The sequence below is a fragment of the Sodiomyces alkalinus genome, assembly GCF_003711515.1.
Source record: "Sodiomyces alkalinus F11 unplaced genomic scaffold SODALscaffold_2, whole genome shotgun sequence".
NCBI lineage: Eukaryota > Fungi > Ascomycota > Sordariomycetes > Glomerellales > Plectosphaerellaceae > Sodiomyces > Sodiomyces alkalinus.
The window spans coordinates 3,066,578-3,082,200 of NW_021167080.1; the positions used below are offsets into that span (position 1 = coordinate 3,066,578).

Genomic DNA, 15,623 nt, shown 5'->3' on the forward strand with positions numbered 1-15,623 from the left:
CCTCTCGTCTGCCCCTCCATCTCCGTTGTAGCTGTTGGGGCTCAGAACTTGGCTTGCCAACAGCTTCTCGACGGGGAAGCCAATCAGACTCTCCTACGAAATCCAGAACACGTCTCTCAGTACAGATCAACACTCGCGCGGATAGAAGATTTGCTTTCGCCCAGTGGTATCCGAAAGTAACACCCCGATAGGTCGACCCGGAGAGATTATTGCCTCGCGCATCTCGCATATTGCATCTCACTCCCTCCTATTCTTGTCCTTCCAACCATGGGGAAGCCTCCCGCCTATATCTTTGTTGTGAGGTTGGTCTTTGGTCTTCCGTGATACTGCAGTTCACCTATAGCCCTTTTTATCGCAATCAATGGGCGGCTCGGACTGACAGCTCTTCGTGACAGGCACGGAGCCCGCCTCGATCAAGCCGACAAATCATGGCACCTTTCCGCCCAGAACCCATACGATCCACCTCTGACCTATGGCGGCTGGCGGCAAGCCCAGGCTGTCGGTGCTAGGGTTGCCGCTATCCTCCGCGAAGCCGAAGCCGAGTCCGAACAAGCGTCCCGTGCGGCTCGCGCCGCCGGCATCCACAAGAAGCGGAAGAAGTTCCGCGTCGTCGTCCACACCTCGCCCTTCCTGCGATGTGTCCAAACCTCCATTGGCATCACCGCCGGCCTCGCCACCCCGATCCCCTCTTCGACCGCCTCCCAAGCCACACAACCCCCGCTTGCTACCGCTGCCGCTACCGCTACCGCTACCGCCACCGACTCTCTAAGCAAACTCTCGCTGCAAGAAGGCTTCCCCAAGGAGCCCGAGAAGAAAATACAGAAGACGCCCCTGCGCATCGATGCCTTCCTCGGAGAATGGCTCAACCCCGAATATTTCGAGTCCATTACGCGACCTCCTTGCTCTGCCCAGATGCTTGCTGCTGCCAAAGTTGCCCTTCTGCGCAAAGAGGCCATCCCGCCTCGGCCGCACTCCAGCTCGACGTCGCAGGGCCGCGATAAGCTTTGGAGCAGTCTCGTCTCGGCCCCGACTCTCGAGAGGACCGACTCGATGGACTCGAATGGCTCCGTCGGTCTCGGCTTGGATCTTACTACCCCGGCCATGGCCTCGGTTTTCGGCAGAACACGAGCCGATAGTGCGGCTAGCAGCTCGAGCCAAAGGACGGCCGTTTCCGCAGAACAGGAGGACACCGGCGGCTATGTCGCGCCCATCCCTCACTACGCTGCTTCCACCAACAAGAAGATTCCCGACGGCTATGTGGCGCACGCCCGCGATGCTTGCACGGCCCCCGACTACCAGTGGGACACGTCGCAGCACCCGTGGTCCTGGGGGGACGGCGGCGAATATGGAGAGGAGTGGATCACCATGCACCGCCGCTTCCGAAACGGGCTTCAACGTCTTGTCGACTGGTACGCGACGACCACCGACGATCCGACCAACCTCGTCACCAAGCTCAGCGCGGCGTCTCCGTTGCTGGGCACGTCCCAGGCCTACGAGCCTCTCCAGATCGAGGCCGACGAAGAAGAAGCCGAGTCGGTCGTCGTCCTGGTCTCCCACGGCGCCGGCTGTAACGCCATGATCGGCGCCATCACCCGCCAGCCCGTGCTGATGGATGTCGGCGTCGCTACCTTGACGATGGCCCGTCGGAAGAACGACGACCCCGTCATCATTGGACCCGATGGCCAGTTCCTCGACCCATCATCCGGCGCCGAAGCCGACGTGGAAACGCAGGCCAAAGTGCCTGTTGATCAACACTACGACCTCAAGATCCAGGCCAGCAATGAGCACCTTCGGAATCTCAGCGTTTCTTCGAGCTCCGGAATGTGCCGCCACCCGTCCGTCTCGTCCAACCCGGGATTCAACCCGCACCCTCACCCACATCCCAGTTTCGGCTGTCGAGGCCGGGTCTCCACCATGAACTCGTCGTATCCGGCCACCGGCGGGGGTGGTGGTGTCGGCGGCGGCGGTCTTAGTTATCCGGATCTGGGCTGCACAGTGAGTAGGAGCAACTCTGCCAGCGCCCATCTCGGGGGCGCGCGGAAACCCTCGGCCACGTACACGCCTGCGCCGCCGCGATTGTACAACGGGATCACGGTCGGCAGCGGGGCCACGAGCTTCACGTCGCCGCAGGCCAGGTCGGCGGTGCCTAGCCTGTGGACGCCGACGGGCGGCGCGTCGTCCCTCCTGGGGAAGCGGAGGGACGAAGAAGAAGACGACGAGGACGACATGTTTCCCGATTTCGACGGCACGCGGAGGTTTAGTGTGAAATCGGCGTCGGCGGAGGACGGGGATGCGGATCCTCCGAAGGCACCAGACGCGCCGCAGAAGGACAAGGCGGGCGAGACGGTGCGGTCTCTGGATGTCGGGAATGAGCGGAAGTTGGAGGCAGCGAGGCCGGCGGTGATGTTTTCGACGGGTCTGTGGGGGTTGTAGCGGAGAATTCCTTTTTTTTTTTTTTTTTTTTTTTTTTTTTTTTTTTTGGTCGTGATCTTTTGGTATCGGTATTTGGCCGGCTGCCTGGGAGGCAAATTGACGGCGTTGAGGGTCGTTTGGAGTACGGTTATTCATGGACAGGAATACCCGATGTGTTGCGATTCTATCTGAATGTGATGCGCAAAAAGGTTGCCGGAGGGGATGGTTAAGTTAACAATCACAACTCATAAATGACGAGATGACATGGCTGAGGGACACGTCTTTAAGGGCTCCATTCTCATTCCAATGGTATATGGCTCTGCGAACCTAGTCTCTAATGGGAGAACATAAAAAAAAAGCGCACATGCGGATGATGCTCGGTATGCGTTCCCCCATCTGCACGAAATCTGGCAGGCAACGCTTTCCCAAGTGGAAAGAAAAAAAAAATGCCTGTATATATATCCTTCTAATCTCCTCCTTCTTCTTCACTTTGAAATTCGGGGTTTTTTTTTGTTCTTTTCTCTTTTTTCTTTCTAATTTCCCTCCCGTCTCCCACCTAGCCACCAAAAGCCTTGTTCATGGCCTGGTGCGCCAGCTCGACGCCGAGGAAGGTAGCCGCGTTAGCAGGGACAGCGCGGGCCAGCGCGGGGCCGAAGCCAGGGAAGAAAGCGCGCAAGCCACCCCTGGCGTAGAGGTCACCCACGACGCCGCGGATGGAGACGGGGCCCTCGGCGGTCTGGAGGCGGGACTTGACGGTATCGACGGGGAAGACGGGGATCCACATGGCGACGCCGGCGGCCGCACCGGCGGCGGTGATGGCGAGGAGGCTGATGTCGCCGGTGGGGGATCCGGTGGCGGGGTCGCGCGGGGTGAGGCGGCGCTTGATGTACTCGTAGGCGGCGAAGTAGGCGGCGGAGCCGGGGCCGTCGCGGGCGAGGGTGGCGGCGGAGCCGCGGAAGACGGAGCGGAGGCCGCCTTCGGCGTAGAGCTGGCGGACGACGTCGGCGGCGCCGGTGTAGCGGGGCTTCTCGCCCGGTTTCAGGTTCTGGGACTGGACCTGCAGGATGACCTTGACGCGCTCGAAGGGGGCGGTGATGGCGGTCATGGGGATGGCGGAGAAGAAACCGGCGGCGGAGGTCTGGGCGATGGTGAGGGGGGCGGAGTGGTCTTGGGTGGGGGAGAAGGAGCGGACGAGGGATTTGCCGACGTCGTAGCCCCAGAAGGAGACGGCGACTGTAGGCTTTTCGTCAGTGGTTGTCGGGGGAGACGGAAAAAAGAAAAAAAAAAAGGAGGGAGGGAGAACATACACATGGGAGTGACGCCGACGAGAGGAGCGGACACGCCGGCGTAGAGACCCCTGGCGAGACCATCACGGGCAATGCTTTTCCTCACGACATCGACGGCGCTGGAGTAGAGGCCCTTCTCGGCGGTCTGGAGGCGGACCTTGACGAGGTCGAAGGGGTGGCCGACGATGACGGCGCAGACGCCGCCGAAACCACCGGCGGCCAAGGAGCGGACTTGGGCGAAGCCGGCGCTGACGACCTTTTGCGACTCGGCCTTGATCTCGGCCTTGAGCTCTTCTTTGGATTGCGGGAGGGAGGGTAGGGATGTGGATTCGCTTGAGGGGGCCATGTTGGCTGAGTTGTGGAGAGGGTGTGAGAAGACGAGGCGAAGGAAAAGGGGAGAGGGGAGGAGAAAGCGAGGCGAAGATGCTTTTCGTTGCCCTCTCTTTTGTTATCGTTGTGTCGAGTCGCGATATTTCGAAGGGATTGGGATGAATGTGTTTTCGGCAAGTTGTCGGTCTGTCGGTCTGTCGGTCTGCTGAACGGCGGACGAGTCTCAAGTCTCAAAGGCTGGTTACGTCACAGCCTTAGATGGTAGCCTCGTTGAATTTCCAACGTTCGAATCCAGGGAAATCGGTATAATAGCTATAGGAAGTGGTATCGAGAGTAAAATGAGAAGAAGTGAGGGGGAAAATAAGAAAGGCCCAGTGAAGCGAGCAGATATTCAGGTGTATCTGGTCGCGTGCGCGGGAGGTAGGTACAGGAGGTACAGGAGGTACAGGAGGTACAGGAGGTACAGGAGGTACAGGAGGTACTGGGAGGTACGGGTGGGATGGGTCAGGTAGCAGAAAGAGAGTTTCGTGGATCACATGTAAAGACGAAAAGCGGGAGCGTTCGTTGTTTTTCAATTCGATGCTTCCCCAATGTTAACCCTGGTACCTTCGTCCCTCCGTTTGCCCTCGTCGCGGTACGTTGCTTTGGTCCGGCCGAAGCTTGCCGTGCCTCGGTCTTTCGGCTCTTTTGTCCTGGGCCGTTACACGTTACCTTACTTAAGGTACTTTTACCTAAGGTACGTTGTACGTGTACAGCGAGCTCGGGCATCCGTACTCTACGTACCCTGGTACCTGAGTTTACGTAGCGACGGGGTGGATAACTCGGTACCTCAGCTCGGGACCTACTTCTTAATAACTCTCCTGACGAACAGCCGTATCCGTGTTTCGTTTCCTGTTCCCCCGAGTCTAAGGTAGCGTGGGGGTCCAACCGGTACAACGTACTCTGTAACTAAGGTAAGGTACCTTACCAATGTACTCTGAAGATTCACTCCTCCGCCGCAAGCCTGGGCAGAACTGTTCCACGTTGTAAATTCCCATCATCGCGGTCCCTCGTCTCTTAGCGGGCGATCGGGCGGACTTGTTCAGGCAAAGAAATTAAATTGTGTATCACCAATCGTTATGCCGTGCCGTGGCATCATCCGGCTTCGGCCGAACGACTGGGAAGAATAAGCTATGCACATTGAATTCCCTTGCGTCGGCCAACTCAACTCGGCACCTCCAAAAAGTAAACATCCCGATTGAACTCCTAATAGCAGACAAAAATGTCAATGCAGACAAGACATGTGCGTCTATAGCGTTTTCTTTCTCCCCCTCTACTCTACTATGCAATGCACCCTCGATCAGCGGAAATCATCTCCTCCGCCTCAGCCCACACTGCATCAAAATCCCATGATATGTACCCGCGGTAGTCGCCAACCCACATACCAACAATCGGGGATGCTTTTTGCCCACCCGCTCTAGAAAGCCCGCGGACTCGGCAGCCCCGTCGCCGACGGCGGCGCCAACCGTCCAGCACCGCACCAGCACGACCCATCCCCTTCCCGCTCCACCTGCACCACGACATCCATGCCATGCTGCGCCAGGTGCGCCCTCACCCTGTCCCGCACGTCGTCCAGCCCCGCCCCCCTGGCGGCCACCACGTGCACGATGCCCCTCAACCGCTCCCCGCTTGCGCTGTGGTGCTCATGTTGATGATCGTGGCCGTGGCCGTGGCCGTGGTCGTGGTCGTGGTCGTGGTCGCGGTCGTGGCTATGCTCATGTTGATGGTGGTGACGATCATGCCCCGCCGCGGCCGCCACCTCATCCATCCAAAACTTGGGCACGCTATAGCCCACGACGCCGCGCTGCTGCGCAATCCCCGCAAGCGTGTTGCGCAGGTTATACTCGACCGTCTCCGGGATGCCCAGCAGCAGATTGCGCGCCGACGACGCGAGGAGCGGCCACGCCGCCAGCACGATCAGCACCGACACCAGCAGCCCCGCCACCGCGTCCCACCACGCGTACCCCGTGTACATGGTCAGGAGCGTCGACACCACGACGGCCACGCTGCCCATCAGGTCGGCCAGCACGTGGAGGAAGATGCCCTGCATGTTTTCGTTTTGGTGGCCGTGGCCGTGGCCGTGGTTGTGGTTGTGGTTGTGGCCGTGGTTGTGGTTGTGGTCGTGGTTGTGGTTGTGGTCGTGGTCGTCGGTTTTCTTGTGGCTGCCGGAACAACCCCCGCCGTCGCCGCCGTGCGAGTGCCCGTGTCCGTGGTGGTGATGGCCGAACGCCACGAGGCCTACCACGTTGACGAGGCCGCCCAGGGTGCTGACGGCTAGTAGTTCATGGAGTCTGCGGGGCGGCGTCCCTTCGGCCATGCGTTCGAATGCCTCGCCGATGATTTCGACGCTGAGTAGCCTGGGAAGAGTGAAGACCGTTAGCAATTGATAGAGTGAAGACGTTGGCCATTGACAGAGTGAAGACCCGTTGGCAATTGACCATCTTTTGTCTTCGCGGTGTTCTTTTCTTCTTCTTGGCTGCCCTGTACTCACATGAGGAGAATACCATTGGCGAACCCGCTCAGGGTCTCGACTTTGCCCAACCCATAAGGGAACCGCTGGCTGGGGGCCCACTTGCTCATGACCGACGCGCAGAGGCCGACGAAGAGGGCGAAGCAGTCGAAGAACATGTGGACGGTGTCGCTCAGGAGACCGATGGATTCGGTGGCGTGGGCATACCATGCCTGGACCGCCATGAAGGAGAAATTGAGCCTGCAAAAGCCATGTCAGCGCTTTGTCTTGCTTCCTCACAAAAATAAAATAAATAAAAAGGATTAAAGGATGGGATCTACGGAAACTAACGAGAGGAAATAAAAGATTCGCCTCGAGTCTTTTTCGACGAGGATGGCGTGGAAGACTGGGACGTGTGGGGAGTAGCGCAGTAGAAGCTTCGAAAAGAGGGAGATTTTGGCTGGTTCGTGGGAGTTGCCATGGTCGTGGTCGTGGTGGGCGTGTTTATGTGCATGGTCGTGGTCGTGGTCATGGCCATGGTGGTGATCGTGGCTACGGCCATGGCCATGGGAATGGGAATGGGAATGGTTCGTCGCAGCGCTATCGGGCGGTTCGTACCACTTGGACGCTGCACTCATCGGCGTGAGAAGCTCGCGTCCGCTCGGCGCCGTCTCGGTTTTCCAGCCGTCCACCTGCGACAACGGAGTCGGGGGCAGTTTTTCCCTCATGTGGAAGCCGGGCGTCGGGTTGGTCCGCAAGGTCGGGAGATGGGGGAGCCGGTTTTTGGGTTCGTGCGTATCAGCATCGTTCGGGTTGAAGGTAGGAAGATGCGAGAGGGAATGGGAGGGGGTGTGCCCGTGGGCGGAGGGACGGGAGGGAGGATGTGACTCGGAGTTCTCGTGGGAGAAGGATCGCGCGTGTCCGAGATGCGGCCTGTCGGGATGGCGACTGCGGTCGAGGCTCTGGGAGTGGTTGTGAAGGCCGCCGCCGGAGGCCATGGTGGATTTGAGGGCGTTGAGAGACGTCGGGGGATGCGGGTGCGGGTGCGGGTGCGGGTGCGAGTGCGAATGGGCGTGCATGTGTTGACGGTGGGCATGCGGTAGGGCGGACGAAGGAAGAGCGTACGACGACGCCATGGCACCCAGTTTCTCACGGCCTGGCGGTGCGAGGCTCCAGCCAGGGAAGCTATGGATAAGGGGGCGGGGGGAAGCCTGCTGTCGCTCCAAGTTTCGTCTCTGATTTCTTGTTTGTTCACTGCCACGGCCCACGGTCTTCAAACCTCGGAGCGATTGAGCGTGCTCGAGATAGCTGGCGGTATTTCGCTGGTATCGTGCGCCGCGAAACGGGCGTCGTGTGTAGTCTCGGTCTCGTAGTAGGGTCGAGATGAGATGTCTCGGAATTTGTTGATTTGTTGCCCGTCGCTTGAACTGAAGGTGCGTGTCTCGCCTCTCCTTCTGGTTATTGTTTCTGTGCTGTCTTAAGGGACACTTGATCCGCTGTACAGGAGAGGGAAGAGAGACCAAGATGAAATGACGAGATTCGGAAAGGTGGAGGACAAGAGAAGAAGAAGACCCGAAAGACACCGACCCTCAGTCTCAAGAGGGAAGGTGGCTCGACTGATCGAGTGTTGCCGTATTTGCGTTCGTACTAGTTACTGGCATAATTAGTAGGTGATATGCGAATGGCATTATGGTCTTTACCGTTATCCTCCTCCCCTTTCTAGACAGAGAAGACAGAGAGGTGCTTGGGTTTGACCCGCTGTCGGCTGCCCGCTCCCAACTCCCCCCCCAAGCTCTCCTCTGGGCCTCTTCTCTCCCAGTCAACCCCTGCAGAATCCACCGGGATGGGCCCCACCAGATGAAGAAAGCGGACACTGGACTGGGGCACGTTCTCGTCCAAAGCCGTTCTCATTGGTGATGTCTCTGATGAGTAGGGGGGGAGGGCAAGTTAGCCAAGCCCAGAACGCAGAACGCCGGCTTGTCCGCAATGGGAGGTCGATTTGCATTGGCTGCGTCTGAGCCTGAGCAATTGGGGGAGCACGCGATAAACGTGCGTCTGTTGAGATCTGCTCTTGATGGCTAATAAGGGATGTAGGTGTATTGCTCTTCTTGCCACTTTTATTCGTATATTGTAATTCATGTGTCTTGTCGTTTTTTCCGTCGTTGGACTAATTATAAGGTAAGAGCGGTGTAAAACTCGCTGCTGTACGGAATACTGTACGTACAGAGTAAACACTGGCTATTGCTTCGTACTTGGTACCTCCTACCCGAACCCGCGACCGGTTCGCGAGTCACGCGAATGTTTGCTTGACGACCTAGGTACTTACTCTCTGTATCTCTACCTTACCTTATCGATCCTTCGATGATGAGATAATACAAAGTACGTACCACGTCGTCTATGGGCGACTGGGCAACCAGAACAATATATTTTGAGGGGAAGACGAAGACGAAGACGCATCTGCATCTGCAGTGCAACGCTACAATAACTTGGATACTTCGACCTTTATCCTTCGCGCATGGGAAGAAGCAGTCCAATTGTGCATTAAAGAATCTTTCAGGAACCAGACAAACCATCAGAATTCGGCTAGTGTCTTTTGGGAATCTTTTCGGTCTTTTCATCTGACTACCCGTTACTGAAATATGCGTAACATAAGAATGTGTACTTTATTCTAATATCCGTATTATGCTCCTCCCGATTCTTCTTATTAATTGGCCTGTCACCGAGCCACACCGAGCTGTTCAAGTGACACTGTTCGACGTAACACGGCAGCATCTCATCAGTGATCTTTGATTCTTATCTCCTCTTCAACCACCACCCACCAGCATCCCGCCATAGCAAGTCCTGGACTTCTATCTGATATGCTCTCTTCAGGCACGGGAGGATAATGTGAATTCCTATTCTCAACCCATACCCGCATCCCTCGACGCCCCTGGACCTACGAACCCCATGAGAACGTGAGACCGTGAGAACGTGAGAACGAACAGGACACGACCACCACCACTTCTCTCGGCAAAATGGGGTTACTTGGCCGCCTGATGCTGCAAGTTGTCCTTCTAGCCACATGGGCCCTTGCTCTCGTCTTTCTCATGTACAGGCCTACCCGATATAGGCCGTCACCCGATGCCAGGGACGATCATATCCAGGTTCTCGTCCTGGGAGACATAGGAAGGAGCCCGCGCATGCAATACCACGCCATCAGCGTCACCAAACATGGGGGCAGAGTCGATCTCGTCGGCTACCACGAGAGTCCATTGCACCCTCGCCTAGACGGTCACCCGACGGTCAACGTCTTCCCGCTGCCTCCGCTGCCGGCTCTTCTCCAGTCCAAGTCTCTGCCGTTCTTCGTCTTGGCTCCCCTCAAGGTGCTCTGGCAGATGCTGTCCATATTTTACGTGCTGGCATACACCACGCCGCCAGCCCGTTGGATTATCATTCAGGTGGGCTTTTCCTCCCTCCTTCTCACATGCCTTTTTTTTTTTTCTCCCTCCTTCTCCTGGGCTAACAGCTGCAGAACCCCCCCTCCATCCCAACCCTCCATCTAGCTCTCCTCATCTCCATCCTCCGCGGCAGCCATCTCCTCATCGACTGGCACAACTACGGCTGGTCCATCCTCGCCACCACGCGCGGCCGCGCCGACCGCTTCGTCCACGCCTACCTCGAGTACGAGTCCTTCTTCGGCCGCATCACCCCGACCGCCAACCTCACCGTCACCGACGCCATGGCCCGCCAGCTGCGCCGCCCGCCCTACAACTTCACCAGGCCCATCCTCACCCTGCACGACCGTCCCGCCGACACCTTCCAGCCCATCAGGGACCCGGCCCGTCGGGCCTCCGTCCTCGCCCGCATCCCGGAGACCCGGGACGCCGCCGCGAGCATCGTGCGCGGCGACGTGCGGCTCGTCGTCAGCAGCACCTCCTGGACGCCCGACGAGGATTTCGGCCTCCTCTTTGACGCCCTTGTCTCGTACGCCGCCGCCATGACCATGTCGTCGGAGGAGGAGGAGGAGGGAGAAACCCAGAGGAGGACCACCACCACCCCGAACCCCCTCTTGGCCGTCATCACGGGCAAGGGCCCCCAAAAGGCCATGTACGAGGCGCGGATCGCGCGCTGGACGGCCGAGGGCCGGCTGCCCGGCGTGCAGGTCCGCACGGCGTGGCTCGCGACCGAGGACTACGCGGCGCTCCTGGCGTGCGCCGACCTGGGCATCTGCCTGCACCGGTCGAGCTCGGGCGTCGACCTGCCCATGAAGGTGGTGGACATGTTCGGCGCCGGCCTGCCGGTGGCGGCGTACGCCGAGTACGAGAGCTTTGGGGAGCTGGTGCGGGAAGGGGTGAATGGGTGCGGGTTCGCGACGGCGGCGGAGCTGGCGGAGGTGCTCGCGCGGCTCCTGTGCGAGGAGGGGAGGGACGAGCTGGCGGGGTTGAGGGAGGGGGCTGTGGAGGAGGGGAGTCTACGGTGGGATGCCGAGTGGGATCGCGTGGTGGGGAGGGTTGTTGGGCTTGTTGATCCGTGAGTCGTGTTGTGCTGTGCTGTGATGCAGTGTACGGATGGACATGCAGTGATGGAGGCGCACTTTTCTTGCTTGGAGCTATACCATATACTATAATTATCTTACGAGGACAGCAAGATTAGCCATGGCGGGGGAAAAATCATTCAAAAGAGAGTGAGACAAAGAAAGAAAAACAAAAAAAAGCACAAAAATGAGAGCGCATCTTCTCAGACGGGCCCATCGCAAGCTGATTCAGGGGAGGCTCGAACTCCCGACCTTCAGTGTACTGCAACCAGTTTTGGAACTGACCGATGTTAGACTGACGTGATAACCAACTACACCACCGAACCTGCGAATTGTGGAAATTGCGTGAGCGATTTTTGCCATATTTTCCTAGCGCACAGTGGACAGTGGGACAGTGGACGGGGGATCGTGAAGTGGCTTTGCTCACTGCGCCTCAGGGGTCTGTGGCTGACAAGGGGTCGGGTCAGTTGTCAGTTGAGCCTCGACTCGTTTCCTCCAGCTTGAGCATCTCCTCCAGAGACACAGCAACTCGTCTCCTCTGTTCCGGTTGTATAAGAAGCATCCCTCCCGCAGTATGCTATATGCCACGCGCTGTTGGCATCGCATCTCCCCTCGTCGAATGTAGTTGGCCGGTGTGGCAGCGCAAGGTTGACTGACTGTTTGCACATGCACCCAACCAAAAGTCTAAACCAGTAAGCCTATCTTTGCCGCCGAGAGGCCGCATTCCTTGTTGTGATATCTGTTGCAGACTGTTTCAGGTCGCTGTTGTGGCTTCTATTTCCATGTGCAAGTCCCCGAATAAGGAGGGAAGCCCACCTCCGCCTCAATCTGCAGGTCGCCAAGTCGGCCGCCGTTGGCGCAAGTTGTAATGAACGACGAGCCACCAGCTACATGCAATGCAGGAGGCCGACACCTTCATCAGTCTTCACACGCCCTGTCGTTGGTACAGGGAACTGAAGTGGAAGAACTCGGCCAAGGTATGCGCCAACCTGACCATGCTTATTTTCAAGTTCCCTCCTTTCGAGGCTGGGTATCCCATTGCTGTTCTTCAACGTATATCAGAGGCTCGCCACCTCAAACACTTATAGTTCATGCTCACCTCTATCCAATGCTCCCAAACTTTCATCCATCTCGGTTGATATCAGGCTCAGGCTTCCCCATCTCTCAAGACACGGCCAGTTGTTCCCATCATACCACTCTCCCGCTTACACCAGCTACTCTACTTCCTCCTGGACCTCTCTCCGCTCTCCTCGGCATTGCAAGCTGCTCCAAGACGCGCCAAACGTAGCACGAGGCGACAAGATGGGCAGCCTTCACCAACAAAAGACCGTCAACGCCATCGGCGGCGATGTCTGCGTCGGCGTCATTGACACGCTCCGCGAGCTCGGCATGGCCGATAAAGTGTCGCTGCCCCAGCTTGTTGCCGTCGGCGACCAGTCGTCTGGGAAGAGTTCGGTCCTCGAGAGCATCACCGGCTTCGCCTTCCCCCGTGCGCCGGGCTTGTGTACTCGTTATGCTACCCAGATTACCTGCCGCCGGGATGCCGTCGAGGGGATCGATATTTCCATTATCCCCCGTTCCGACTCGAACGAGGCCCGCAGGGAGCGCCTCAGGGGGTTTAAAAGGTCGCTCGGGGTTGATGACCTGGCACTGGCGGGGGTGTTTGCCGAGGTGGGCGTTTTTCTTCTTCTTTTCTTTTCTTTCTTTTCTTATTCTTGTTCTTCTTCTTCTCAGTCTCATTCTTTACACATGCATACTCTGTCCTCTGGCTCATTTTGGGTGTTCCCCCGTTTTCTTAGGCCAACGTCGCCATGGGAATTCGAGTAAGCCTGGACGACGACGACCCCGGCTCGTCCGAGCTTACCACCTTTTCCGAGGATATACTCAAAATAGAGATCAGCGGACCAACTGTAAGTTACAGTAACGTCTCCAGGGCAGTGAAACCCCCCAAACCTCCTGACAGCAAGACCAGCAACAACATCTGACCGTCATCGACGTGCCCGGCATTTTCCGCACCGCCACCGAAAACCTGACCACGGAAGACGACATCCTTCTCGTCCGCAACATGGTCAAACGGTACATTGCCGACAAGCGCACCGTCATCCTCGCGGTCGTGCCCTGCAACGTCGACATCACCACGCAGGAAGTCCTGAAGCTCGCCAAGGACGTCGACCCCGACGGGCTCCGGACCCTGGGCGTGCTCACCAAGCCCGACCTCGCCACCGAGCGGGCCACGCAGAATGCAGTGTGCGACTTGGTGAGGGGCAAAGTGCATGCGCTGCGTCTGGGATACTACGTCGTGAAGAACCGGGGGTCGGACGATACCGACAACGACGACGACGGCGGCGGCGGCGACGAGGACGGCAAGAAAAAGGGCAGCAGCAGCAGCAGGGAAGCGGTGCTCAGGAAGCGGCATAATTCCGAGAAGGCCTTCTTCAGCGGGGCGCCCTGGTCGGCGCTCAGGCATACCAACAGGCTGGGCAGCCAGGGCCTGTCGTCGGCCTTGCAGATCCTCCTCCGCGCCGTCACGAAGAAAGAGTTCAAGAACGTCACCGCCGACCTGGAGGAGCACTTGCGCGCTCGGAGCGCCGAGCTCGAGCTGATGGGCGACGCGCGCAACGATGCCGGCCAGCAACGGCGGTACCTGGGCCGGGTGAGCAACGAGTTCCAGACGATGGCTAGCTGCGCTCGCCAGAGTCAGTACGCACGCCCCCTTTTCTCGCATTGGGATCTGCGGCTCGTGACGCGCGTTGTCCGGCTGCTGGAGGATTTCGACGACGCTATGCGGACGAGGGGGCATATGCGGAACTTTGAGGGAGAGGCCAAGTTGGAAGGGCTTGTTCCAAAGTCGGAAACGCTGGCGGGGCCGATGCCGGAGCCTCCTTCTGATTACGGGATGTTTGAAGAAATTCTGGATGAGCATCCCGACCTGTATGCCATTCTGAAAGAGGTCGATTACAAATGCCCAGAGCCGATCAACGAGTCGTTGATGAGACACATCGAGAAGGTGTACAACGATTCCCGTGGCGTGGGCTTGGGAACTGTAGGTTGGCTTTTTTCTTTTTTTTTTTCCCCCTTTTTTCCCCCTTTTTCTTTTATTCTTTTTTTTTTTTTTTTCAGTTCAAAGTGCCTTCGAGTCGACTAACGCACAATATCTACACTTGTACAGTTCTCCGAGGCAGTCCTGCTCGAGGTGTTCAAAGAACAATCCAAAAAGTGGAAGCCCCTCGTCCTCTCCCACGTCAGCAAGGCGATCCTGATCGCCCACGACTTCATCTGCCGGCTCCTCATCGAAGTGTGCCCGGACGAAGAGGTCTACGGCCAGCTCATGGACATTCTCCTGCGCGGCAAGCTGCGCGACGCCTACAAGCGGGCCATGGACCAAGCCGAGCTCCTGCTCAGCATCGAGCGCCACGGGCAGCTCATGACGATGAACCACCACTTCAGCCACAACGTGCAAACGGCGCAGGGCAAGCGTCTGCTCGAGGCGCTCGACAAGATTGCCGACGGGGGCGAACCCGTCCTCCACCATAGTTACGGCAACCACCACATGCAGGGAAGAGACCTTGACTCGTCTGCGATGCTGCGCGTGCCGCGGGCCGCCATCCCCGGGGTGGTGGCGGACAAGTCCAACGCGGAGCTCGTGCGGCAGGAGATCCACGACATTTTGCACAGCTACTACGAGGTGGCGCGGAGGCGGTTCGTCGACGTGGTTTGCCAGCAGGTGGTGTTCCATCTCCTGCTGGACGCCGAGGACAGCCCGCTGCGCATCTTCGGGCCTGATCTTGTCATGGCGCTGGATGAGACGCAGCTGGAGGCCATTGCGGGGGAGGAACTTGTTACGCGGCGCCAACGGGAGCAGTTGGAGGACGAGGTGGAGAGGTCAAAGAAGGCGGTTCAGGCGGTTAGGCTGGGTGCTCGGTAGAACAGAGGGATGATGTGGTTTCTCTTCTGCGTCTCTTCTTCTTCCTTTCTTTCCTTTCCTTTCCTTTCCTCTTCTCTTACTGAGAGTCTCCTATGTATCTATGACTGAGTCTAAGAGTCACATGTTGATAGTCTGTTACAGAGGAAAACCGTATAATGATGAATGGACTTTCTTTTACCCTTTGTATTCCCCTTTGACAACATATCATGAACAATAAACTGAACAAACTCAACCCAACTTGGAATCTGTCAAGCTACTTATAGAAACTGACCATTGCATCAAACAGAGTGACGTTAGCCCATCATGGGAACCAAGCAACGGGCCGCCATCAGGGGTTGCAAGAGATATTCTCAAGGCATCAGTCTAACACAACTGCATACGTAAGTGGTAAAGCTCTTTCCTTACATGGTACAGAAACGTAGTTGGCTCTTCTTGACAAGTCCCAACTCAAAGGGCAACTACTCAAAGAGGAAGTTGCTCTTACAGTAGTTCCGGCAGGAGGTGATTCAAGTTAAGGGATCACCCCTATTCTGTTCGTTCCAATTTGTTTACATTAACCATAACCAAGGCAAGAGCGCGCTCCTTCTCCTTTTTTTTATCATGCTGCTCTTTCCGTAACCAGAGATCACAAGAAGTAATGGCCCTTTTTTCAAATCAATCCTCCCTCCT

General features: G+C 57.6%; 6 protein-coding genes and 1 non-coding gene across 7 annotated transcripts; 3 read left to right on the forward strand and 4 right to left on the reverse strand.

The window, feature by feature from the left end:
- Positions 1 to 267: 267 nt before the first annotated feature.
- Positions 268 to 2,433, forward strand: SODALDRAFT_272032 (hypothetical protein; the record flags this gene model as incomplete). Its single annotated transcript, XM_028607804.1, has 2 exons — positions 268 to 302; positions 396 to 2,433. The coding sequence occupies 2 exons, from the start codon at positions 268 to 270 to the stop codon at positions 2,431 to 2,433; spliced, it is 2,073 nt and encodes a 690-aa protein (XP_028468557.1).
- A 535-nt stretch (positions 2,434 to 2,968) lies between these two features.
- SODALDRAFT_271825 (mitochondrial carrier) lies at positions 2,969 to 4,044 on the reverse strand (the record flags this gene model as incomplete). The annotated part of the gene is made up of 2 exons (XM_028607796.1): positions 2,969 to 3,645; positions 3,720 to 4,044. 2 exons carry the CDS (start codon positions 4,042 to 4,044, stop codon positions 2,969 to 2,971), a joined length of 1,002 nt encoding a protein of 333 aa, XP_028468558.1.
- Positions 4,045 to 4,419: 375 nt separating this feature from the next.
- On the reverse strand, positions 4,420 to 5,450 carry SODALDRAFT_356766 (hypothetical protein; the record flags this gene model as incomplete). Its single annotated transcript, XM_028613939.1, has 5 exons — positions 4,420 to 4,509; positions 4,627 to 4,712; positions 4,996 to 5,104; positions 5,207 to 5,273; positions 5,362 to 5,450. 5 exons carry the CDS (start codon positions 5,448 to 5,450, stop codon positions 4,420 to 4,422), a joined length of 441 nt encoding a protein of 146 aa, XP_028468559.1.
- Positions 5,451 to 5,484: 34 nt separating this feature from the next.
- On the reverse strand, positions 5,485 to 7,652 carry SODALDRAFT_322045 (hypothetical protein; the record flags this gene model as incomplete). The annotated part of the gene is made up of 3 exons (XM_028609679.1): positions 5,485 to 6,424; positions 6,559 to 6,777; positions 6,868 to 7,652. 3 exons carry the CDS (start codon positions 7,650 to 7,652, stop codon positions 5,485 to 5,487), a joined length of 1,944 nt encoding a protein of 647 aa, XP_028468560.1.
- A 1,950-nt stretch (positions 7,653 to 9,602) lies between these two features.
- Positions 9,603 to 11,029, forward strand: SODALDRAFT_271743 (chitobiosyldiphosphodolichol beta-mannosyltransferase; the record flags this gene model as incomplete). Its single annotated transcript, XM_028607790.1, has 2 exons — positions 9,603 to 9,953; positions 10,028 to 11,029. 2 exons carry the CDS (start codon positions 9,603 to 9,605, stop codon positions 11,027 to 11,029), a joined length of 1,353 nt encoding a protein of 450 aa, XP_028468561.1.
- A 224-nt stretch (positions 11,030 to 11,253) lies between these two features.
- SODALDRAFT_t68 lies at positions 11,254 to 11,355 on the reverse strand. The gene has a single exon. It is a non-coding gene; the product is annotated as a tRNA-Val (tRNA).
- A 635-nt stretch (positions 11,356 to 11,990) lies between these two features.
- SODALDRAFT_291136 (hypothetical protein) lies at positions 11,991 to 15,187 on the forward strand. The gene is made up of 4 exons (XM_028608659.1): positions 11,991 to 12,700; positions 12,829 to 12,939; positions 13,002 to 14,072; positions 14,199 to 15,187. The coding sequence occupies exons 1-4, from the start codon at positions 12,332 to 12,334 to the stop codon at positions 14,952 to 14,954; spliced, it is 2,307 nt and encodes a 768-aa protein (XP_028468562.1). The 5' UTR covers positions 11,991 to 12,331; the 3' UTR covers positions 14,955 to 15,187.
- The last annotated feature ends 436 nt before the right edge of the window (positions 15,188 to 15,623 follow it).

Excerpts from the sequence above, each read along its gene's own strand:
- SODALDRAFT_291136 (XM_028608659.1), top strand. The coding sequence starts at position 12,332 with ATGGGCAGCCTTCACCAACAAAAGACCGTCAACGCCATCGGCGGCGAT. Across the intron at positions 12,701-12,828 it reads TGGCGGGGGTGTTTGCCGAG|GCCAACGTCGCCATGGGAAT; the intron begins GTGGGCGTTTTT and ends CCGTTTTCTTAG. Across the intron at positions 14,073-14,198 it reads GTGGCGTGGGCTTGGGAACT|TTCTCCGAGGCAGTCCTGCT; the intron begins GTAGGTTGGCTT and ends ACACTTGTACAG.